At 38.9% G+C, this 24,572-nt stretch overlaps 1 protein-coding gene across 1 annotated transcript in view; it reads right to left on the reverse strand.

The window, feature by feature from the left end:
* The window catches only part of Adamts20 (ADAM metallopeptidase with thrombospondin type 1 motif 20), a 102,053-nt gene that overhangs the window by 22,322 nt on the left and 55,159 nt on the right, over positions 1-24,572 (reverse strand). The window contains exons 25-28 of the mRNA XM_090353165.1: positions 24,213-24,467; positions 22,871-23,032; positions 21,271-21,447; positions 8,679-8,846 (exon numbers count right to left, since the gene is read on the reverse strand). Coding sequence (XP_090209291.1) covers positions 8,679-8,846; positions 21,271-21,447; positions 22,871-23,032; positions 24,213-24,467 — 762 coding nt within the window. The remainder of the gene's footprint in view (positions 1-8,678; positions 8,847-21,270; positions 21,448-22,870; positions 23,033-24,212; positions 24,468-24,572) is intronic.

Here is a 24,572-nt window from a genome sequence, read left to right on the forward strand (position 1 = left end):
ATATATATATATGTATATATATATACATATATATATATATACATATACCATGTTTTCTGTATCCCTTCATCTGCAGTAGGGTATCTGGATTGTTTCCATCGCTTGGCTATTGTGAATAGTGCAGAGATGAACATAGCTGAGCAGGTGTCCTTATCATATCATGGGTTATGTTGTTCAGGATAGATGTCCAGAAGTGGTATGGTGGGATCATAGGGAAGGTCTATTTTCAGTTCTTTAAGAAACCTCCAAACTGCTTTCCAGAGTGGCTGAACTAGTTTACAATCCCACCAGCAGTGCAGTAAGGTTCCTTTTTCTCCCCAACCCCACCAGTATCTGTCATTGACAGAGTTCAAAATCTTGGCCATTCTTGTTGGGGTAAGGTGGTATCTTAGGGTTGTTTTTATTTGTATTTCCTTTATGACCATGGATGATGAACATTTTCTCATATGCTTTTCTGCCATTTTAATCTCTTCTGATAAGTCTCTAGTTCCCTTGCCCATTTAGTGAATAGTTTATTGGGTTTGGGGCGGGGAATTAGTTTCTTGAGTTACCTGTAGATATTGGATATTAAGCATTTGTCTGTGTCTTTTGATTGGATTGTTCAGCCCGTTCACATTTTGGGAGATTATGGAGAAGTGGTCAGTGTCTGTTGTCATTTATTTTTTACTTCTGAGTTTCTTTCTCTCTCTTTTCCCCCCTTTTTTGATTAGTGATTTATAGGTGATTGCTTCTTGATGGGAGTTCTTGCTGTTCTGTAATTTGTTCTTGATTATTTAATGTGCATGTATTCATATAGCTTCTCTTTGGAATGAAATATTCTTGTTTCTCCCTAAAATGTAAATGCGAGTTTCACTGGATATGTTAGTCTGGCTTGGCAGTTGTTGGTCTTTAGGGCATGAATGATATTTTTCCAAGCTTTTCTTGCATTTAGGGTTTGCGTGGAGAGGTCTTCAGTTATTCTAATTTTTTCCATTGTAGTATAACTCTTTCTTTGTTTTTGCAGCATTTAAGATCAGCTGCTTGGTATTCAGGTCTAATGTTTTTACTATGATGTTTTACTATGTGTCTAGAATCTTGCCTGCTTGGAGTTCTGAAGCCCTCAATAATGTGAGTATTTTCCCTTTTGAGGTTGGGGAATTTCTCTGCTATGATTTTGGTGAATAAGGGCTGCATTCCTTTATTGATAAAACATACCCCTTCTTGGATTCCTATTATAAGAAGATTAGATTTCTTGGCTGCGTCTGCCAGGTCCTGGACTTCTCTTTGGTGAGTTTGGACTGCTTTCTCCAGACTGATGATTCTCTGTTCCAGCTCTTGTGTTCTATCTTCAGTTCCTGATGTCCTGTTCTCCATCTCAGTCAGGCTGTTGCTTAAGGCTTCCATTTTTGTTTGCATTGTGGACACTGAGCTGCTCGTGTCTGCTGAGAGGGTATTCATCTTTTCTTCCATTTCTCTTTTGAATTCAAGGACCTCTTTGGTAATTTCCTGCCTGTGTTCCTTGAATTGCTTTTGGAATTCTGCTTTAATCTGTTTAGTCATTTCCATAATCATGTCCTTGAATAGAGTCATGTTTCGTGTCTCTTCAGGTGTCATTTCTTGGGATGGTGACATCTCTCTTGTCCCTTCACTCTTGTTTCCTTTTGGGCTTTGTGTGGGATTTTGATTATTTATATATGTCGTAATTTGTCATTGCGCTTTCCGAGGCATCAATGAATGTTGTTGTAGGTTCGCTCTGTGGTGGTAGGTAGGGTCTTTACTTGATCTGGGCCTGGTGGTTCTGGAAATCTGTTTATACGTGTGGTTCTTAGCCAGATTAGTTTCGCTGCTGACTAGGTCAGAGTTCAGCTTTTACAGGTGTTCAGCCTGTTTCCAGAGCCTGTGTGCCTCTGCACAGCTAGCTCTCAGCCCAACCAGTGGCCCCACTGTAGGCCGTAGGATGAGTTTCCCGCTTTGGTCTCAGCTAGCCCAGCAGATGGCTAGTTTCCTGCCCTGTTCCCAGGGGCGGCGTCCAGCCAAGGGCCTGGGGTTTGGGATTTTCTGGAGGCTCTCAGCTAAACCAGTCCAACTGAATTCTGCCCTGTTCCCAGGGCTTTCCCAATGGGTTTGGGGAACCCGCTGGACTACTTACTGACGGGGTTAGATGCGAGCTGCTCCGCGGTGTTGGAGGGTCACACACTTCCCCTCAGGTCTCCGCCGGCATCTGTGCTGCCCATTCTGGTCTGTGAGGGTTCCTGCATCTGGGTTCTGTTGCTTGCTGGCATTGCTGGCGTTGCTGGTGCTCCCCAGCCTGGCACCCTCTGCCACAGCTTTCCTGGCTTGGAGCCAGCGGCAAGGGGTGGGGGAGAAGTCCTCGTGGTTCGGATTCTTTGAGAACGTTGGATATAAGCTTTATCTGGATTTCCTTTCTGGTTTGTGTACTTCTCCGTTGCTTCTTGAATTTGTTGTTGTGGATTTCTTAAGGTAGCTGGCTCATGCGATTCCCTGATTCTCTCTTTTTGTGGGAAAGAGCTAGGCTGGGTCCCTATTGTCTCGGTGCCATCTTCCAACCTCCCCTTATGTGCTGGTTGTTTTTAAGGTAAGAGTCTCACCCTCCATATCTGGGGTGGTCAGATGTGGTATGGGCTTTGGGCCTCCTAATTATGCTTTTCTGTGCCAGTGCAGTTGGCAGGCACACGCCACCATACCCATCCACCAACTGCAGTGGATTTGTGCAAAATTGTGTTTGTTGGGACCATGACCTCCCCTGAACCTCAAAGATCTCCACCCCCCCCAAAACAGCTTTTATTACAGGCTTGAGCCACCATGCACAATAGGAATGTTTAAGGGTGGAGAAAGAATGATTGACCTTGTGGAAACAAAGAAATGGGAAACAAATATAAATCACTTTTTAAAGTTCAGCATCTACACTGGAAGGGGTGGCAAGGATTCAAACACCTGTACTCAGAACCTGGCATGTTCAGTTAAACCCCTTTGGTTATCTATTTAAAAATAGAAAGAAAGACATACAGACAGACAGAAAGAAAGAAAGAAAGAAAGAAAGAAAGAAAGAAAGAAAGAAAGAAAGAAAGAAAGAAAGAAAGATTCTGCCAGCGATTTTATTTTTTTCAAGTTTAGGGGATTTCGACTGGGGCATTGGGTCATGTATTTGTGGGGTTCAAAACCTGTATTGACTTTGATTTGATCTTAAAATTGAGAGAAAAATCATGCCCACCCATGAAGGAATCAAAGTTAATTCCATCTGGCATGGCTCCGGATGGAATGGGGTTAAATAGATTCTTTTGAACTCTTTCCACATTACCAACCAGAAGAATTCATTGTCCTTTGCACAGTTCTCTACTTGATCAACAGTTAACAGATGGAGTCTGAGACATGGCAAAATGTTATACTATGCTAGCCTTGAATTTACAAGTGTCACTGGAATCCCAGCTGGAATACCAAAAGCATAAATGAGACAAATATCCTCCTCTTGCTTCCAGGAATTGTATGTGTGAGGGGTTCATTTTTTTTTTTAAAGAACTTAAATATTTAATTTGCCTTTAAAGTTATACATCCGGACCCAGAAGACAAATAGACATACATAGCAATATCTGCTCACTTTAGCAACTAGTCACTGTTCAAAGCTATCAAAGCCAGGCACAGTGGCTCATGCCTATAATCCTAGCTACGCAGGAGGCTGAGACCTGAGGATCACGGTTCAAAGCCAGCCCGGGTAATACAAACCCATGAGACTCTTATCTCCAATTAATCACTAGAAAACAGAAAATGGGACTATGGCTCAAGGGTAGTGTAGTAGCTGTGAACTGAAGAGCTCAGGGACAGCACCCATGACAGAGTACAAGCCCCAGGACCCCCCTTCCAAAAAAATACCTATCAATTACCCAATGAAGGAAAAATGCTCCTTTAAAATTCATGTTAGCCAACAGCGGGTGGGGGTGTGCGTGCATGCGTGCCAGCATCTGAGTGACACAAAACCTACCAGGGTGTCCTCCTGCCAGGAGCCTCTGGCAAGCCAGAACCAGGGGGGCCTCCCAACAGCGTCAAAGAAAGACTCATAGCCCAAAGCGGCCCAGTACTTCTGGTGGAAAGAGCAAGGATAGCAACCCCGAAACACAGCAGGAAACTGGAGAGCAGATCAGCAAGGGCCAAGCTCGGGCTCTGAGAACCAGAAAGGTGGAGATCCACCCGAGAGCCCACTTCCTCAGCAGGGCCCCGCCCCTGGGAACAAGAACCAGCAAACCAGTGGTTGCGCTAGCTGAGACTTAGGTGCACAGTTCCGCCCTACTGAGCAAACTCCCAGAGTCCACATCCTCAGCTGTGCCCCGCCCCTGAGAACTTTCGGACACACCAGCGAAAGCAGCAAACTCAGACCCAGTCAGCAACAGAATTAATTTGGCTGAGAACCACACATATACACAGATTCCCAGAACCACTAGCCCCAAACCAAGCAAAGACCGCCACCTACTGACCACAGAGTGAACATATAACAACAGTCTCAACTCCAATGCGGCAGTGACAAATCAAAGTCCTACACAAATCCCATAAAGAAATGAGTGAAAGGACAAGAGAGGTCACCATCCAAAAAAATGACATCTGAAGAGACATGACTCTGTTCAAGGAGATGATGAAATCACCAAGGAGTTCCTCAATTTCAAAAGAGAAATGGACACAAAAATAGACAAAACTTATACTTCCCTAGAAGAAAGTATGAATACCCTGAGAGCAGACATGGTCAGCTCAGTGTCCACAATGCAAACTAAAATGGAAGCACTAAGCTTGACTGAGATGGAGAATAGGACATCAGGAAGGAAAGTTAAACATAAGAGCTGGAATAGAGTCAGCAGTCTGGAGAAATCATTCAGAATTCACCAAAGAGAAGTCCAAGAACTGACAGACGCAGCAAAGAAATCTAATCTTCGTATAATAGGAATTGATGAAGGGGAGGAATTTCAAACAAAGGGAATGCAACACTTATTCAGCAAGATTACAGCAGAGAACTTTCCCAATCTCAAAAGGGAAAGTCTTTAGGACCCCAAGCAAACAAGATCCCAGAAGGAACTGATCCAGACACATCATAGTAAAAACATTACACCTAAATACTAAGGAGCTGATCTTAAATGCCGCAAATACAAAGAAAGAGCTATACTACAATGGAAAAAAATTAGAATCACTATAGACCTCTCCACAGAAACCCTAAATGCAAGAAAAGCTTGGGAAAATATCATTCATGCCTTAAAGACCAACAACTGCCAACCCAGACTGATATATCCAGTGAAACTAGCATTTACTTTGAGAGAAAAACAAGAATATTTCATTCCAAAGAGAAACTATGAATATACGCACACTTAACAAGCATTACAAAAAGTATTAAATAATCAAGAACAAATTAATTGCAGAACAGCAAGAACTCCCATCAAGAAGCTATCACCTATAAATCAATAAACATAAAGGGGGAAAAAGGAGAAAGAAACACAGAAGGAAAACTAAACAATGACAAAGGACACTGACCATTTCTCCATAATTTCCCTAAATGTGAATCCAATTAAAAGACACAGAACAGCAGATTGGATTAAGAAACAATGCTCATCAATATGCTGCCTCCAAGAGACCCACCTCACTGCCAAAGACAGAAACAAACTCCCAGTGAAAGGATGGAAAAGAATTTTCCACTCCAACACAACCATGCAAAAAAAGCAGGAATAGCAATCTTAATCTCTGACAAAATTAACTTCTCTGTAAAATCGGTACATAAAGATAAAGGTAGCCACTACATATTAGTTAAGGGGTCAATTCATAACCAGAATATTCCAGTTATAAACATTACTCCCCCAACACGGGAACACCTAAATTTGTCAAGCAAACTTTTCTTACAGTTACAGAACAAGATAGACTGAAACATAGTCATAGTGAGGGACTTCAATACACCACTCACACCAAATGACACGTCAACTCAACAAAAGTTAAGCAAAGACACCATCGAAAAGTATAAAAGCCTAACAAAAGGTATTAAAGAGGACACCAGGAAATGGAAAGACATCCCATGCTCATGAATAGGGAGAACCACGGATAGAGAGACTCGACAAATGGGACTACCTAAAAATAAAAAGTTTCTGTACAGATAAAAGCATAGCTACTAAAGTAGAAAGACAGCCAACCAACTGGGAGAAGATATTTACCAATAATACATCAGACAAATGCTTAATATCCAATATCTACAGGGAACTCAAGAAACTAATCCCCCAAACCCTACAAACCAATCACTCATTGGGCAAAGGAACTAAAGAGAGACTTATCAAAAGAAGAGATTAAAATGTCAGAGAAAGAAAAACATATGAGAAAATGCTCACCATCCATGGTCATAAAGGAAATACAAATTAAAAACAACCCTAAGATACCATCTTACCCCAATTAGAATGGCCAAGATTCTGAACTCAGACAATGACAGTTGCTGGCGGGGTTGAGGAGAAAAAGGAACCCTACTACACTGCAAGAAGGAATGTAAACTAGTTCAGCCACTCTGGAAAGCAGTTTGGAGGTTTCTTAAAGAACTGAAAATAGACCTTCCCTACGATCCCGCCATACCACTTCTGGGCATCTACCCTGAATATCATAACCCAGGATATGATAAGGACACCTGTTCAGCTATGTTCATCTCTGCATTCTTCACAATAGCCAGGTGATGGAAACAACTCAGATGTCCTACTGCAGATGAATGGATACAGAAAATGTGGTACATATATACAATGAAATTTTACACAGCCAATAGACAAGATAAAATATTGGCATTTGCTGGGAATCTAGAGCTAATCATGTTGAGTGAGATAAATCAAGACCAAAGGAACAAAAGGCGCATGGTATCCTTAATATGTAGATATTAGATCCAAATAGCATAAGAGCAATGACTCAATATTTGGGTATCCAGTGTTATGGACAAGGTTTTGGAGATATAAACGTAATTACATAGACATAAAAATTTATGATGGACTATATACTCTATTGACATAATGTTTTATTACATAGATTAATATGTATATATGACATACAAACCCTCAGCTTAATTTTAATTATGTTCTAAAACCTAAGTGCCAGTGATTGTACACAGAGATTCCCTTCTTGAACACTTTTTTGTTTAACATGATATTTGAAATATGATGTAAAAAATCAATGTTAATAAATTCTTTAATAATAAAAGAAGAAAAAAACTCACGTTAGCTGGACACCAATAGCTCATATCTGTAAGTTAGCTACTCAGGAGGGAGAGATATGAAGATAACAGTTCGAAGCCAATCCAAGAAAGGAACTCCCTTGAGACTCTTATCACCCATTAACCTCTAAAAAGCCAAATATGGAGCTATGGTTCAAGGAATTAAGTGCTAGGCTCAGAAGCAGCACCTTGGCCCTGAGCCCTAAGTTCAAGTCCTCAGTACCTGCACACACACACACACACACACACACACACACTCACACGCACACCCTCACCTGAGTGCCTCTGGAGTACATATACCAAATGAGTCTTTCCATTTTAACATCACATAAAATTGCAGTAAAATGGCATTCTTTTATACCAAGTGATTCTATTAAAACATTAACGTTGGGCCAGGAGTTTGGCCTAGTGGTTGAAGTGCTTGCCTAGCATGCACAAAGACCAGGGTTCAATTCCTTGGTACCACATACATACAAAAAAGCTGGAAGTGGTGCTGAGGCTCAAGTGGTAGAGCTCTAGGCTTGAGAAAGTCCAAGGACAGCACTCAGGCCCTGAGCTCAAGCCCAGGACTGGCAAAAAAAATAAAAATAAAAATAAAAAATAAAACATTAACGTGTATACTATCAGAAGAAAGCAGCATATGGTGATTGGTTCCTCTCTAAAATAATGCTTCTGCTGAACGCATTATTACATGTAACACAGCCAGTTGCCCACCCTGGTTGGCTTCCTGTGGGAAAATTTTATAGATGAAATCAAAAGCCGAGGGTTCTGGCAGAGACTGGGGGGGGGGGACTTTGAGTAAGTTGAGTAAATAGAGTTAATGACAGTGACAAGGCAAACCCAGTTGCAAGAGACAAAAATAAAGCAGATTCTAACAGCCTCTTGTAGAGTCTTTTCAACGTTTAGGTCTGCACTTTTGAAATGTTTGAAAGACTAGCTTCCTCTCATGGATCTCATACAATCTTTGTGCATGCTAGGTGAGCATTCTACCACTAGGCCATGCTCCTGGCCCCTGGTGAGCGTTTTCCTAAGTCACAATTTTCCAATAAAGAATTACTTAAGTATGCACGAGGCTAAGTGCTTATGAACCTAGATCTCCATTGTCTCAAAGAGGAAAATCCCTGTGGCCTTAAAAAATGCTGAAGTGAGCATTCATGAGGTTCTATTTTCTTTTATTTTCTTCTATTATTTTATTTTATTGTGACTTGACCTCAGGTCCTGGGCGTTATCCCTGAGCTGCTTTTGCTCAAGGTTAGCGCTCTATCACTTGAGCCACAGCTCCACTTGCAGCTTTTCCTGATTAGTTTACTGGAGATAAGAGGCTCAACGACTTTCTTGCTTGGGTTGGCTTCAAACTGTAATCCTCAGATCTCAGCCTCCAGAGTAGCTAGGGTTACAGGCGTGAGCCACCAGCACCACCTGGCTAAGCTTTTCTTTTTAAATAGAAGCATGCATGGTTATAAAACATAGCACATACCTCCTTCCACCTGTTAGTCTTCCATGAAGGACATCTGGCAACTCGGCAAGCTTTGTGAGTTCGAGGTTTCCGGAGATGGCCACAGTATCTGTCTTCCAGTTTTCCTTGGAATGAATCCATGCAAAACACTTCACGGAGCTTTATACCTTTACCACAAGATGCTGAGCACTAAAAATCCAAACAATAAATGCATTTAATTCCTTTATTACTCTTAATGACTTGAAGTATATTTCAGGAAATAGAAAATGACACAAAGCATCATGGTCTTGATAAATATGTATGTATGTATGTATGTATGTATGTATGCATGTATGTATATATATATGTATATATTATTTTTTGCCAGTCCTGGGGCTTTCACTCAGGGCCTGAGCACTGCCCTTGGACACTTTTTTCCTCAAGGCTAGCACTCTACCACCTGAGCCACAGCTCCACTTCTGGCTTTTTCTGTTAATGGGGTACTGAGGAATCAAACCCAGGGCTTTGTGCATGCTAGGTGAGCACTCTACAACTAGGTCACGCTGCTGGCCCTGGTCTTGATATTTTTGTTAAGATTCTCTAGGCCAGGCACCGGTTACTTACACCTGTAATCCTAGCTACTCAGGAAACTGAGATCTGAGCATCATGGTTCATAGGCAGAAAAGTCCATGAGACTTTTATCTCCAATAACCTCCCAAAAAGCCACCAAGTGGAAGGTGGCTCAAATAGTGGAGTCCTAGCCTTAAGCAAAAGCTTAAGTACAGTGCCTAGGCTCTGAGTTCAAGCCCCAAGACTGGCCCCAAAATAACAATAATAATAACAACAATAATAATAAATAATTTTCTGCTACTCCAAAATAGGGTATTAGCAATGTTAGAAATCTCAACATAAATCACAGGGAAAAGTTTACCAAAAAGACATAGATCAGCCGGGCTCATGCCTGTAATCCTAACTACTCAGGAGGCTGAAATCTGAGGATCTCAGTTCAAAGCCAGCCAGGACACTAAAGACCTTAAGACTCTTATCTCCAATTAACTACTAGAAAATTGGAAGTGGTGCTGTGGCTCAAGGGGTAGGGCAGTACTCTTGAGATGAAGAGCTCAGGGACAATTCCCAGGAGTAGAGTAGTAACCTTGAGCTGAAGAGCTCAAGGACAGTGTCCAGGCACAGAGTTCAAGACCAACAACAACAACAAAAGACATAGATATCAGGCCAATTCTATTTTTTGTTTGAATGTTTTGTTTTTGAGACCGTTTCAATGTGTAATTCTTGCTGACCTTGAATTCTCCTTCTCCTGTCTCATTAGTGCTAGGATTACAGGTATGCATCACTATACTCCACTATGGAGTATGGCATCATTTTTGTTCTTCTAAGTAAAACTATTGGTCTGTAGTGCAAGTTAGGAATAGAGATGGAGTTTGGAAAATATTATATAAGATATGATGTGCACATTTTATGTGCATAACATTTTATGTGAACAACATTTTATGTGAGCTCACAGACTTACATAAGTTCCAAAGCAGACTACTAACTAGATGCTGAAAATACTTTAATCTTCAAAAAATATGTAGTTTGGGAATGAGTTACCTTGTAACTTTGGGTAACCATTCAATTCTACAGGCAATTATCTCAGTGCCTAAATTACCAAGACCTTAATAGCAGGTACTAGTCACTCCCTCAAAGCATTTACCCTATGCCTCATTCTAGAAAAATCTCTAACGAATCCTAACGACAACTCTAGTTCATCTTGCGTTTTACTTTTCTTTTTTATTTTAATCTAGTAGAGCAATCTAGAGTATTATTAAATATAATTAGAATAGATCTTATTTTATCAATGCCTTTTAGCTATATTATGCTTTTGTGTTGTATTTTTACTTTTCTATATTACTATTATTATTATTGTTTGACCTCACAATTCTCTATCATTGAGCCACATCCCTAAACCCTTTTTTGCACTGTTTATTTTGAAATAGGTTGTCACATTTTTGCCTGGGCCTAAATCCTCTTATTTTACTGAGATAACAGGTAGGTGCTACCCACCCAGCTTCTTTTGTTGAGATGAAAGTGAGCTTTTTTTGGTCTGGGCTGATCTGGAATGGTAGCTGCAATGTCAGTAGTGTGCCCAGTTATTGATCGAGGAGGCTTCTTACAAACTTCTGAGTCTGGGCAGGCCACCCCCAAACCTTGATTCTCCCAATCTCAGCCTTCCAGGTAGCTAGGATTAGAGGCATGAGCCAATACGTGCATATGCATACATTATATATGCACATGCATGTATATATAATGTATGCATGCACACATGTGTATGTATGCGTGTATAAGCACACATTAATATGCAAAGCAGATTTCACTATTACAGTGCTACACCATGAACAATATATTCTATGCAGCCACTCCCTAGTCTTATGCCATTCTTTGTCTCCCTTTTTCCCTTCCTAACAGGCATTTAGCTACTTTTATATTTTATAAGAATGCTTTTTATTTTTATAAATGTAGAAAATGAATTAAACATAGTAGGTTTTTATAAACATATAAGTTTTCCAAGGGTTCACTATAGTCATTAACTTACAATGTTCCTTGATGTTGTGATGTACCAAATTTTGATAGAATTTTCATTTACTTTGAGACACAATGCAATTGCTTTCTTGTAATAGTCAACAACAGAATCAAACTTATTTTTTTAATACTTTCCCTGGTGCTATCTAAATATTATTATTGTTGTTGTTTTGTTTGTTTGTATCAGAACCAGAGCTGGCCTCAGGCCTGGGTACTGTCCTTTAGCCATTTTTGCTCAAGGGTAGCACTCTACCACTGGAGCCACAGTTCTAACTTCTAGCTTTCTGGTAGCTGAATGCTAGCAAGAGTCTCTTGGGCTTTCCTGCCTAGTCTGGCTTCGAACCTCAGTCGTCAGATCTCAGCCCCTTGATTAGCTAGGATTACAGCATGAGCACTGCCATCCTGGCCTAATTATTACTTATTGTAAGAGCCGACATCCATTCCCTGTCTTGGTTATTGCATGGCTATATTTTACTTATCTGGATTTTTTTCTTTAGTGAATCATCCTTTTCTACTTCTGCCACATTATTACCTGCCCAGTGCCCTGAAGGTGAAGTACTGATAAATGACCCAGATTGCCTACAAAGAGTAGATACAACAATTATTATGAATCCATAGATTTGAGTTTTACTTTAAGCAATTGTTTGCATCACACTCTAAAATAATCTATTTAAGTTGTTATATTCCATTATATATGTGTATAGTAGTCTATACACACATTATATTGTCATATACATATATACAAACCATATATAATAACACATATATGTTAAGAAACACAATACCCTCTCTATAGAATATAAAATCTGGGGCCAGGAGGGTAGCCTAGTGGTAGAATTCTCGCCTAGCATGCACAAAGCCTTTGGTTCCACACCTTGGTACCACTTTCACAGAAAAAGCCAGAAGTGGGGCTATGGCTCAAGTGGCAGAGCACTAGCCTTGAACAAAGCGTTCAAGGACAGTGCCCAGGCCCTGAGTTCAAGCTTCAGGACTGGCAGAAAATAAAAATATAAAATCAAAGAACTAAAAAATAGTATAATTGCATACATATATATGCATGCATATGTTAGTAAGCTCAAAGCTTTCTACATAACACAGAAAAAATTAAAAATCAAAGAACTGTGGGGGGGAAATAGAGTGCATTTTGTGAGGACTTTTAAAGTAAGCACTTGTCCTCTGAGATTAGAAGAAAAAATGGGTCCAGGTCTCCTTTCCACAAGATCTAAGGAAGATCTAAGAACATAATTTTATTGCCTCTGATGAATTCCATGTGGGAGATTCTCTACAATTGAAAGAGAGCATGTTTTGCGGAGAATTATGTTTGCGTTGGAAGGAGGCGGAGACAGAGTAAACAGCCAGTGAAACCCTACCCTCCTCCCAAACCACAACGCATTCCAAGTTGTAAAGATTCCACGAGACAGCCGATCCGCTAGAAAATTCCATGCCTCTGCGGCAACACAATGCTCTCCTTTCTAGCTTTGTTTGTGCCTCTCGCCCCTTTTTAGTCCCTGGAGGTTTGATTACTGCTCTTCTATTCATTTCATGCAAGCACCCAACTATGAAACTCTGCAGAGTTATTTAAGTTAGAGAGTACTTATCACTCCAAGAATATTACTTAACTCCACTAATACCATTACCTCTGGAACACGTATATTCCTGTTTTTAACAAAAAGTTGGACACATTTATAGGATGAGATTACTTCTGATGTGTATATTATTTTGTTTTGTTTGTACGTGTATATGGGGGGGCACAGGAATAAATGAGTGGACTTAATTCATGGGAATCTTGTTAATTCTGGAAACTTAAATGGCTGAACAAAAGCAAATAAAACAATGAAGCCTGTGGCACTAGAAGAATGAGCATGTGCTCTAACTCATAATGAAATGACCCTGGATGCAATGCATTATGCTTTACCTCAGTGCTGCAGGAACACTGCCTTCTGTAGACTGTATAAGCTGAATGTGTTGTTAACTTCATGAGTATTCTAGTAAAATAAGATGAATTTTACATCAAATCTCTGGGTTGCCAGGGGCCAGTGACTCATACCTGTCATCCTAGCTATTCAGGAAGCTGAGATCTGAGGATCATGATTCAAAGCTGTCTTAGGCAGGAAAGTCTGGAAGACTCTTATCTTCAATCAACCACCAAGCTATGGCCTTCTAGCTTTGAGCACAAAAGCTTAGGGACAGCTCCCAGGCCCTGAGTTCAAGTACCAGGATCGGCATGCACACACACACACACACACACACACACACACACACACACACACACACACACACAATCTCTAGGTGATGGTAAAAGAAGGGTTGTTTTTTTTTTTTTTAAGAGATGACTAAACTAAGGATATCCTAAACACATTTATAATGTTATAACCATATCAGAACCCAATGAGAACTACAGAATGAATTGCAAACAAGCTTCCCATAATGTCAATGGAACAGGGAAGGTAACAAAGATTGAGGAATGAATGAGAGTCCTTGTATAAATGTTGCTCTCTGGGAAATGTTCGGCTCAGCTCCACCTCAGAGTCTTACCTAAAAATGGCTCTGATCATTTAAAAACAGATGGTTTTCTTTAAAAAAAACAAAAAAAAACAAATGACCAGAAACTGAAATACAAAGGTATGGGAATGACTTCAAGATTTTATTTGGATATCTAATGTCGTAATAAAAGAGGAAATGTAAAACAATAATTGATTAAGTTTTTTATTTTGCTTTGTTTTATAGTAGTACTAATTGGGCTTGAACCCAAGCCCTCTGCTTACTAGGCAGGGACTCAACTGCTGAGCCACTTCTGTGGCTTTGTCTTCTGCTGGTAATTTTTGAAATAGAATCTAGGAAGGCCTGAGTTCAAAGCCTGTGTACCACCCATAAATAAATAGATTGGGACTGGGAATGTGGTTTAGTGGTAGAGTGCTTGCCTAGCATGCATGAAGCCCTGGGCTTGATTCCTCAGTATCACACACATACAGGAAAAGCTAGAAGTAGTGCTGTGGGTCAAGTGGTAGAGTGCTAGCCTTGAACAAACGGGCTTAAGGACAGTGCCCAGGCTTGCCTTCAGTTTAAACCTCAGTACTGGCAAAAAAAAAAAAAGAAAAAAAAGAAAAAAAGAAAGGTGGAAATCAATGTGTGCAAATTGTTTTTACAATGGAAGTGGAAATTTAATATGACTTTGTATTATTCCAAGTACTGTTTCAGATTAGTTAGAACAGATATTATCATTTACACTATAATTATTTCTCACATATAATAAGAAAACAGAATCAGCAAGACTAAGCGTCTAGGCCAAGTTTGCCAAGCTCCTGAAAGCGAGGATTCAAAGCTGGCTTTAAAAACTATGTTGTGTGTGTGTGTGTGTGTGTGTGTGTGTGTGTGTGTGTGTGTGTGTGTCCTGGGCTTGAACTCAGGACATAGTCACTGTTCCAGGCTTTTTTGCTCAAGGTTAGCATTCTACCACTGGACCCACAGCTCCACCTTCAGCTTTTGGCTGGTTAGCTAGAAATAAGAGTCTCGTGGACTTTTCTGCCTAGGTTGGCTTTGAACCTTGGTCTTTATATCTCAGCCTCCGGGTAGCGAGGATCACAGCCTCACTTACCTAATGACTTTCATTGTCCCTTGTAAATAGACATCAATTTGCAATAACTGAGGTTTCTTTCACCTCAACTCCATCTCTTCCCTTTTCACTGGAGAGTTCTCTGTGTGTATTCCTTTTTCAGACCTTTATACATGTACTTAAAAGCAAAATTCTTGGCTAACATTTTTGTGAAGTCTCCAGCTAGTCCATAAAACGTTTGTGAGAACTTGAATGATGAATCCTGCTATTTTCCTAGCACTTGATTTTAAGTATTTTATTAATGTTACCGAATTACACCATAGCTTAAAGTCAGTTTTTTGTTTGTTTGCAGAACTGACAGCCGGGGTACTGTTCCTTAGCTTTTACATTTTTTACTCAAGGCTCATGTTCTACCATTTGAGCCACACCTCCCCTTCTGGCTCTTTGCTGGTTAACTGCAGACAAGACTTATCACAGAGTTTTCTGCGTGGACCTCAAGCCGAGATCCTCAGATCTCAGCCTCCTGAGTAGTTGGGATTATAGACAGAGCCACTGTCGCCCAGAGTTTTCACTTCTTCAAGATGGAAATGTATAATCAGGAGTGAGGCACTGTGGTTTGAACTCGCTTTCGCAGATGGTGTTATATCACATGACCCACGCCTCCAGCTCTCTTTGCTATTACAGTTGAAGAACAAATTACCATTTATGTTAAGACCTTTTTAAAATTACTTCATGTTCAAATCTCACTCCATTCCACAGGCACTCTTCTTTCATGATCTAGCCATTACTTAAGTGCATCCATTTTTTCCTCAGTAATCCACTTCAAACCTGTAGGGTCCAATTGTGTCTCTAGAATTATTTCCATACTTAGAGCAACTTACAAATCTGCCCACTTTCTGTACATGGTGAAACATAAAGAAGACACAGAGAAGGAAGTTGCTGGAATCCTGCAAAACCTAAAGTCTTCTACCTAGGACACTGCTCTTGCTATGATCAGAGTGTCTACATCTAGCTCAGACTTTCAAGAAAGGTCCACTAGGAGAAATATTATCCTGTCAATTGTAATACTCATTATAGATGCTCAGATCATTTTAACCAATCAAGTCCCAAATGTGGATGGGTGGTCAATATTATAAATTCCATTGGATGTGCCTGAAGTGAATTAGAAATCCCACTTGTCTGGGCCAGGAGTTTGGCCTAGCTTGTGTAGAGTAGAGTGCTTGCGTAGCATACACAAAGACCTGGGTTCGATTCTTCAGTACCATATACATAGAAAAAAGCTGGAAGTGGTGCTGAGGCTCAAGTGGTAGAGCTCTAGCCTTGAGAAAGTCCAAGGATAGTGCTCAGGCCCTGAGGTCAAGCCCAGGACTGGCATAAAAAAAAAGAAGAAGAAATCCCACTTGTGGTCCAATGGTCTTTCTTTAATATTTGAACTCATCATCTAGAAGGATGGTTGTCTGGTTTGTTTCTAGTAGCTAGCATAATGCCCAATATGACTATGTAATATGTACTCATGATTTTGAGGAGTGTCGATAAATGTAGTTTCATGCAAGGTGAAAGATTTATACAAACTGTTGGGAAAACAGAGTGCTTTGTTGCTTTACACATTTTTGTATTTTATGCCATCACTCGATCTTAAACTGAGGGCCTCCCTTGACCACTTGACTCAAAGCTAGTGAGTACCACATGCCCTGCACCTCTACTTTCAGCTTTTTGCTGGTTAATTGCAGATGAGTTTCATGGACTTTTCTGCCTGGGCTGGCTTTGAACCATAGTCCTCAAGATCTCAGTCTCCTGAGTAGCTATGATAATGGGTGTGAGCCACCAGTGCCCAGCTGAGAAACCAACTTTTAAAAAGGGAAAGTATGGAAATAAACACAACATATGAAAGATTCTGTTGCAGTATTTAATATTTATGTATTTATTTTGTCGGTAGTGGAGTTTGAACTCTGGGCCTAGACGCTGTGCCTGAGCTCTTCAGCTCAAGGCTAGCACCACTCTACCACTTGAGCCACAGTGCCACTTCTAGTTTTCTGGTGTTTTAATTGGAGATAAGTGACTCATGAACTTTCCTGACCAGGCTAGCTTTGAACCACTATCCTCAGATCTCAGCCTCCTTAATAGCTAATATTACAGCCATGAGCCACTGGCACCCAGCTAATATTTATATTTATGATAAATTTATTTTAAAAATTAATTAGCCTATTTACTATGCTGCCTTGTGTTTTTCTCCAATTAAAAAATAGTTTCCATAGATGTTTTTAGTCCATTTGGAAAAATCAAAACAAAAAATTGACAGCTTCTTTTTGAGATTATTTGTTTGCTTTGGGGATTGAATTTATGCTCTCAGTTGGTTTTTACATTCAAGGCTGGTACTCTACCACTTGAATCACTGCTCAACTTCTAGCTTTTGCTGGGTAATTGGAGATAAATGTCTCAGAAACTTTCCTACTCAATCTAGCTTTAAACCTGGACCCTCAGATCTCAGCTTCCCGACAGTCTATTATTATCATTTGCTTATGATTTAAAAAATGAACAATGTAAACATTTCTACTACTTCAGAAAAATGTATAGCTAAACAGTAACTGTTCCACAAGCCAACGTTAGTATTTATCAAAGATAATTATCTGAAAAAGAGTAGCAGCTTTTACACAATGGAAGTAAAGTTACAAAAAAAAACCCACACCATTTAACAATTAAATGTTTAATAAGAGAAGTTAACTGTTATTCAAGCAAAACAGCACCAGTGGAACGAGGCATTCATTACAATACAAGATGTTTGATGACTTAAAACATTTTAAGTAACGATACAAGGAAACGAAGTACAACATTCATACATATTAAGCAAAACAAATAGCCAGAGCACATCATTAATAAACACAGGTTAAAATACAATCATTTCACATTGGACAATCACAGAAAAAAAGCCATAATTAAATTAACAGATATAGGTTAAGATTTGCTTCTTAAAAATAATATTTTTATTATCTTTAAGTAGTTGATTTCTTTCTTTCCTTTGTTATTACAGAATGAGATTCCTCTCCACTTGGGGAGAAATCTCCTACTGTTTTATCTATGCCTTTCTTTCTAATAGTCTTTGAAAAGATTTTGAACTTCATGTGTTTCTCTTAAAATAAGAGATTTCATATCATTCATTCACAGATATAAATCTCTTTCACTTTCTAACTTAATATATAGGATCCATTAAAATTAAATTTATTCATGAAAGAATATGATCTAATAATTTGATGAGTATTTTGAAGTTTTATTAAAAGTAGCAACACTGAAAGAAACAAGACAAGATACCTGGCTTAATAACAAAACTTCAGATCCCTTAAAGCCTTTTAATATAAAAGAATGGTTGGACAAATAAATATTCTTCATATAATTAAAAAATCCAGACACTCTCATGATAGATATATATGTACTTTACACATATAAAAAGGTAAATAAATAAATTGGTAAAAATTCTGATATAAAAATTGGGATATAAAGAACAACTTCATCATTATCAATTTACCAAAATAGAAAACGAAAAGTATTACAGTTCTTCCCTAGTGCAAAGACTGAATTATTTAATGGACTACTTTTGGAAATAAACAAGCAGCAGACATTGAAGAATTCTATACTTCTGTCTTATTATTTGTGTAATCTGTAGTTACTGTTATTTTCTTGATCGTGTGTGTGTCTGTGTGTGTGTGTGTGTGTGTGGTTGAAAACATCAGCTGTGCTCAGGATTTTAATAAACATTCAAGTTTTTCACTTACACCACCGTTTGTACACACACACACACACACACACACATACACAGACACACACACACACACCAAAACTTCTCCAGCACAATTCAGATATATTGGAATACCAAATTAGATATATTCCAATCCAATATATGAACATCAGATGATACCATAATAGCTATCAGCCTTAAAATGTAAAATATCCACTAAAAAAACTCAAAAGCATCAACCTAAAACTGACTCAAAAATATAACTAGAATTGTCGATATCTTTATGCGAGTTTTTAAGTTAGACATTAAAATGCATTATATTGTTCATAGATTAGAGAATTGGCAAAAATGCCCAGCAGTAAATTATTTCAGTCTTCTGGCCTCTCCTATAATTCACACACTCTGCTGCTGAGGTGAGAACTAGCACACAGAGAAAATGAAAAAGCCAGATTGCTGTGTTCCAGGGAGAGGCAATAGCAGAAGCATTTAATAGACTAGATTTAGATCGAGGGTCATAATTTGCTGACCCCAGAAAGAAAAAAAAATCTCCCTTAAAAACACTTTTGCCAGTGGCCTATAATACTAGCTACTCGGGAGACTGAGATATGAAGATCCCAGTTCAAAGCCATCATAGGCAAGAACGTCTGTGAGATTTTTTTTTTTATCTCCAATTAACTTGAGCTGTGACTCAAGTGGTAAAGCACCAGCCTTCAGGGAAAAAGCCAATGGACAAAGCCCAGTTCCTGAGTTCAAGCCTTAGGGTTAACACACACACACACACACACACACACACACACACACACACACACACACACACAGAATACAAATCTAAAACACTTTGTAGTTACTCTCATAGCCACCACAAAGCAGAAGATGTAAGTAATTGTTGAATGCCCTGTGCATTAAAGTCACAAGTCACAATGCAATATAAGAAAATATAACCTTTATGCTCAGAAACCAATGCCAGTAGAGTTTAGTCTACAATTAATGAGTGGCTAGGATTCTGTTTCTCTTGCTGTGGGGGAGAAGAAGGGAATGACAAGAAACTCTTCTTGAGAGCTAGGCTTACAAACTCAAGCAAATAAATTAAATAAATAAATAAAAAATATCACCATGATAAAGGAGACAGTGAAGTTCTATTCTAAGATGGCTAAAACAAAATAGTAACCTTTTATGTTGAGTTCCTATAGTATATTTGATCTACATGGAATAAATCCCCTATAAGAGAAAAATAAGTTTTCTTCAGCTCTGTTAGCACATTGCCTAAGATGTCATATCTGGGAAATAAGTATTTTTAAAATAATTAGGTAAGGGCAGAATTTAGGTTTTTATTAGTTTCCACAAAAGCATGATCCTCTGAAACAATAATTTTACTTAAAAAATGAAAGTGTGCTATTGTCTTATATCCTCAGGCATACTTTGAATACAAAGATTATTTCAGCCTGCTTTACAAGTTCACTCCTATTCTAAATAAAGCCTTTTTTCTAAATAAAGCCTTTTTCCAATAGGAGTGCAGAGCTCACAGTTGAGGCTTGTCTTGGGGACAATGAGTACAGGCAACAAGGCCACAACATAACACTAGAGGTCAGATGCTGGTGGCTCACATCTGTATGCCAGTAACTCAGGAAGCTGAGATCTAAGAATCACAGTTCAAAGCTCCCAGGCAGGAAAGGCTATGAGGCTTTATTGATTACTTAATGTGTCTTGTCTCCAGTTAACCAACAAAGAGCTGGAAGTGGAGATGTGGCTCAAGCTGTAGAGTGCCAGCCTTGAATGAAAAAGCTCACTGGCTCTGAATTCAAGTCCTAAAACCAGTGTACACACACATACACACCACATACATACATACATAATACACACACAGACACACACACACATACAGACACACATACACTAAAATACTGAAGTAAAAAAAAGTCTTTTCCAAATAATAAATGGCTGAACTTCAGAGTCTAAATCAGTTTTTCACCAAAAAGTACTTGGTTGCTTATGTGGTGAAGATCAAAAGTAATAAAAATGCTAATTTCCTATATTTCTGTAGTAATTATTCCTCAAAGCCTGCATATTTGAAATATACCAAAGAAAACAATGAACCATTCATGAGCAATACTTAGAATTTTTGTTTATGGCTCCAAGAAATTAATCAAGTAGAAATTAAAATATCCCTAAATCACAGGAACTCCACACAGTGGAAAAATATGAATATTTATATAAATTATTATATACATCATACTTCTCCAAGATGTATGTCACAAAGTGTAAACAATTTATGTATGTAAATCTCTCTCTTTTCTTCAATATAATTATTTTCACATTGCTAAACAAGGTGAGTTTCACCAAGATAAAAGCAAGTCTTGACACAAGGTTATTTGGTTTTTGCATCAGTTACAGAACAGACAAATGCCAAACACAGACTTCATTCCCCATTGTTACACATGACATGTTAATATTACATCAACAGGAACACATGCCTAGTTATTAGAAGGCAAGCCAAAGATGTAAAGAAGACAAAAAAATGTCCATTCAAAGAGCACTACAGTTTGAAGTTCACAAATAAAAAATAAATACATATAAAATAGTTCACATGTATTACAGTACTTCGGATTGAGCAGATTCTTCGTCACACTTAAATTTGATAACACAAGTTAAGGCAATGGAGGGTTCTGTTTGTTTGTTTCTTTTAAACCAGAGGAGATATAGAGTGTGGTGGGTTTCCGAAAGTTATGAAAAGAAGAAGGGAAATGGAAAAGATAAGACAAAGAATGCTTTCATACCATTTCCCATGGTCCCCGATGCCAGGCTGCCCGCTCTGGGCAGGCGTGAGTATGACACTGTACCCTGGTGGGTGGCTTGTTTTGAGGTTCACAGTTGTGCTCTGGTGACACTTGACCATCAGGAAACTGACAGATGACAAATCTTGATTTGATCCCACCCCCGCATGTCTGAGAACACTGAAAAAAAGAACAGCAAAGTCCAAATCCATGTTTAAAAAGAACTAGGAACATTGGATTATAAAACTTAGTATTCCTTTTGAATAGCCAGTTCTTCTCTCTTGATTTAAAAAAGGAAAAGGTCAATGTTTTAATTTTGTTATGACAACATCTAATCCAATTTTGAGAATTAGTATGATACAATATTTGAGGAACGTATCAAAGGTGTCAATGTCTTGAGAAACAGAGTCAGACAAAAACAATATTGATGTGCCTGTGAAAAGTATTAATGATACAGTGAATGATACCTAATGTATGGACAATTAGAGAGCCATAAAAACTAATAAGGGGAGCCAGGAATGTGGTTTAGTGATATAGTGCTCGCCTAGTATGCATGAAGCTCTGGGTTTGATTACTCAGTATTACATATACAGAAAAAGCACAAGTGGTACTGTGGCTCAAGGGTAGAGTCATAGCCTTGAGAAAGCACAAGGCCCTGAGTTCAAGGCCCAGGACTGGTTTAAAAAAAAAAAGAACTAATAAAGGTTGATCAAACTTTATACACATGGACAGATGTTCAGCATACATTATATGAAAACAATGGATGCCAAATCAGCATATAGTTGAGTATATATGTGTGTATATGCATGTATATGCTTACGCATGTGTATTTCTGTGTGTATATGTGTGTGTGCATTCTGTGTGTGTGTGTTTCTGTAACTCTCATGCAACAAACCATTAGCAGGCAATATGTCAAAATGTACAAATGCTATATTTATGCTTTCCTTATGATTTGACTTTTCAACATGAATATACCTAAACTTGTAGAAATAATAAAATTGCTTTACTTTTGGAAAGGAGTTAAAAGCTACTTCTAAAAACTTTATTTGATGTTTACTAGGATTGCCCTAAAAATGTAACCTTTAAAAAATGATATCTAAATTCTCTATAAAGAAAAATTATAAGCTAAAACTCATTAAGCATAAACATTTGACTACTTAAATCAGATGAATTTAATTTATTCAGGCAAAACTAATAGGCATCTGCACTTTCAACTCTTTCTCATAGATAATATAGGTGGGAGATAGGGTGTTGGGCTCTCAAACCTATAATTCTAGAACTCAGGAGGCTCAGATCTGAGAATTAAGGTTCAATGCCAGCGTGAGTGAACAAATCTGAGTGACTCTTATCTCCAATGAGCCAGCAAAAATCCAGGAGTAGGGCTGCGGCACAAGTGGTAGAGCACTTTCCTTGAGGAAAACAAAAAACTCAGGGACAACACCCAAGTCCCGAGTTAAAACCCTAGGACCAGCTCCCCCCTGACCAAAGAAAAAACATTTTAATCAATTAAAATAATCTTCATGTAGCATAGCAATAAGATTATCCTAAAGTTAACGGCATGTAACACCACCTACAATAGTAGGAAATAAATGGCATTGCTTACTTCTCCCCAGCTTCCGAAGTTCCAGCGCGGACAAGGTCCAGAGTCACAGCCCTGGGACTCTGGGGGTCTGGAGGCTGGGTCACAGTAGCTGGCACTTTGTCCGTTTTCATCCTGGCAGACCACCGCCCTCTGCTGGATACCCCCAGCACAGCTGCTGGAGCACTGGTAAGACCAAGTAGAGAAATACAGAGAACCATATTGTACACAGAATCCATTTCTGACTTAACTGAAAACAAACTCAGCATGAAAACTTTCCTCCTTGGCATCCCACTGTGAACCAAGCAAGTTGTTCAGCATTCATTGAAGGCCAGGACCCACTGACTCCTTTCTTCAATCCTAGCTACTCAGGAGGCTGAGTTGTGAAGATCACACTTAGAAACCATTGATTTGGGGTCGGGGCGCGGGGAGAAGGCAATAAAGTCTGTGAGATTCCTATTTCCAATTAGCCGCCCAAAAAAGCCAGAAATGGAGTTATTCTTCAAGTTATTCTTCAAGTCAATACCTACACCCTGAGTTCAAGTCCCACAAAGGAGGCAAAAACAAAACAAAACAAAACAAAAATACAACAAAAAAACAAAGGAAGGTGTCCTGTTGTCCAAAAAAATATGGCTTATGAAATGATAAGCCCTCCACACAACACCTAAAAAACTATAAACATTCTATTTTTTTGAAAAAAGCAAAATGCATTAGAATCTTAGGGCTTCAGGCTTCATTAGATTTTACTGATGAAAACACTAAATCTTTCAAATATGGATTCAGTATTATGCAGAAAAGGAATTAAAGTTTTTATCTGGATGTTTTTCTTTACTTTGCATTACTAATCTCAGGTAAAACAGGAAGTATACTTATCATTCACATGATTGTTATACTATTTTTCACACCAGCTCTTACTTTTTAAAATCTTACAGTAATTTTGTTTTGTTCTGTTCATAGACATCTGAGGTCATAGCCTTTGAATGGTTTTTCTTTCCTTTTTGCTTTTATGATCATGGGCTTTAACCAGATTGTTTTAAAGTACATTCCTCTAGCATCATAACATCACATTACTACATAATTCAATAAGAACTCTAGGGACTTCTAATCTGCATCAAAAAGAAGCTTAATTCTATTAGGATTGTGAACTATGGATCATCAGATAAGTTTAGCCCAGAAAGCATATGATGTGTGTGTGTGTGTGTGTGTGTGTGTGTGTGTGTGTGTCTCTCTCTCTCTATATATATATACACACATATATGTATATGTATATATGTGATATATATATATATATATATATATATATCAGTTTAAGGGCTAGCATTGAACTCAATGGCAGAGTTAACACAATTCAATGAAGACAGCTTACAGCTCCCCATGGTCCTGTTCTCCACTGGTTTCCTCTGATGAATGGAGAAGGATATTTTTCCACTTCCGGCTTGTGGTTTAACAAGAAATTGGTGCCATGGAAACGGTTGTGGACAAGTGGACAGGAGGCCAGAATGCATGCTTGCTGGGTGGCAGGGCGTGTTTCAGGGTCACAGTAGTTCTCATCGATGGCTTGGTGAGCGTTGACACATGCAACGGGTCGAGTTGCTTTCCCTTGACCGCAGGAAGCTGAACACTGATTAGAAATGGAGCCAGCATTTACAAGGTGGGTCTAGAGGCTACCTTAACTATCCAATGACCTCTGGAAAGAGGCTTTCCCCTCCGATCTCTGCAGCTGCAT

Source organism: Megascapheus bottae, chromosome 2, assembly GCF_031878675.1.
Source record: "Megascapheus bottae isolate mThoBot1 chromosome 2, mThoBot2.hap1, whole genome shotgun sequence".
NCBI lineage: Eukaryota > Metazoa > Chordata > Mammalia > Rodentia > Geomyidae > Megascapheus > Megascapheus bottae.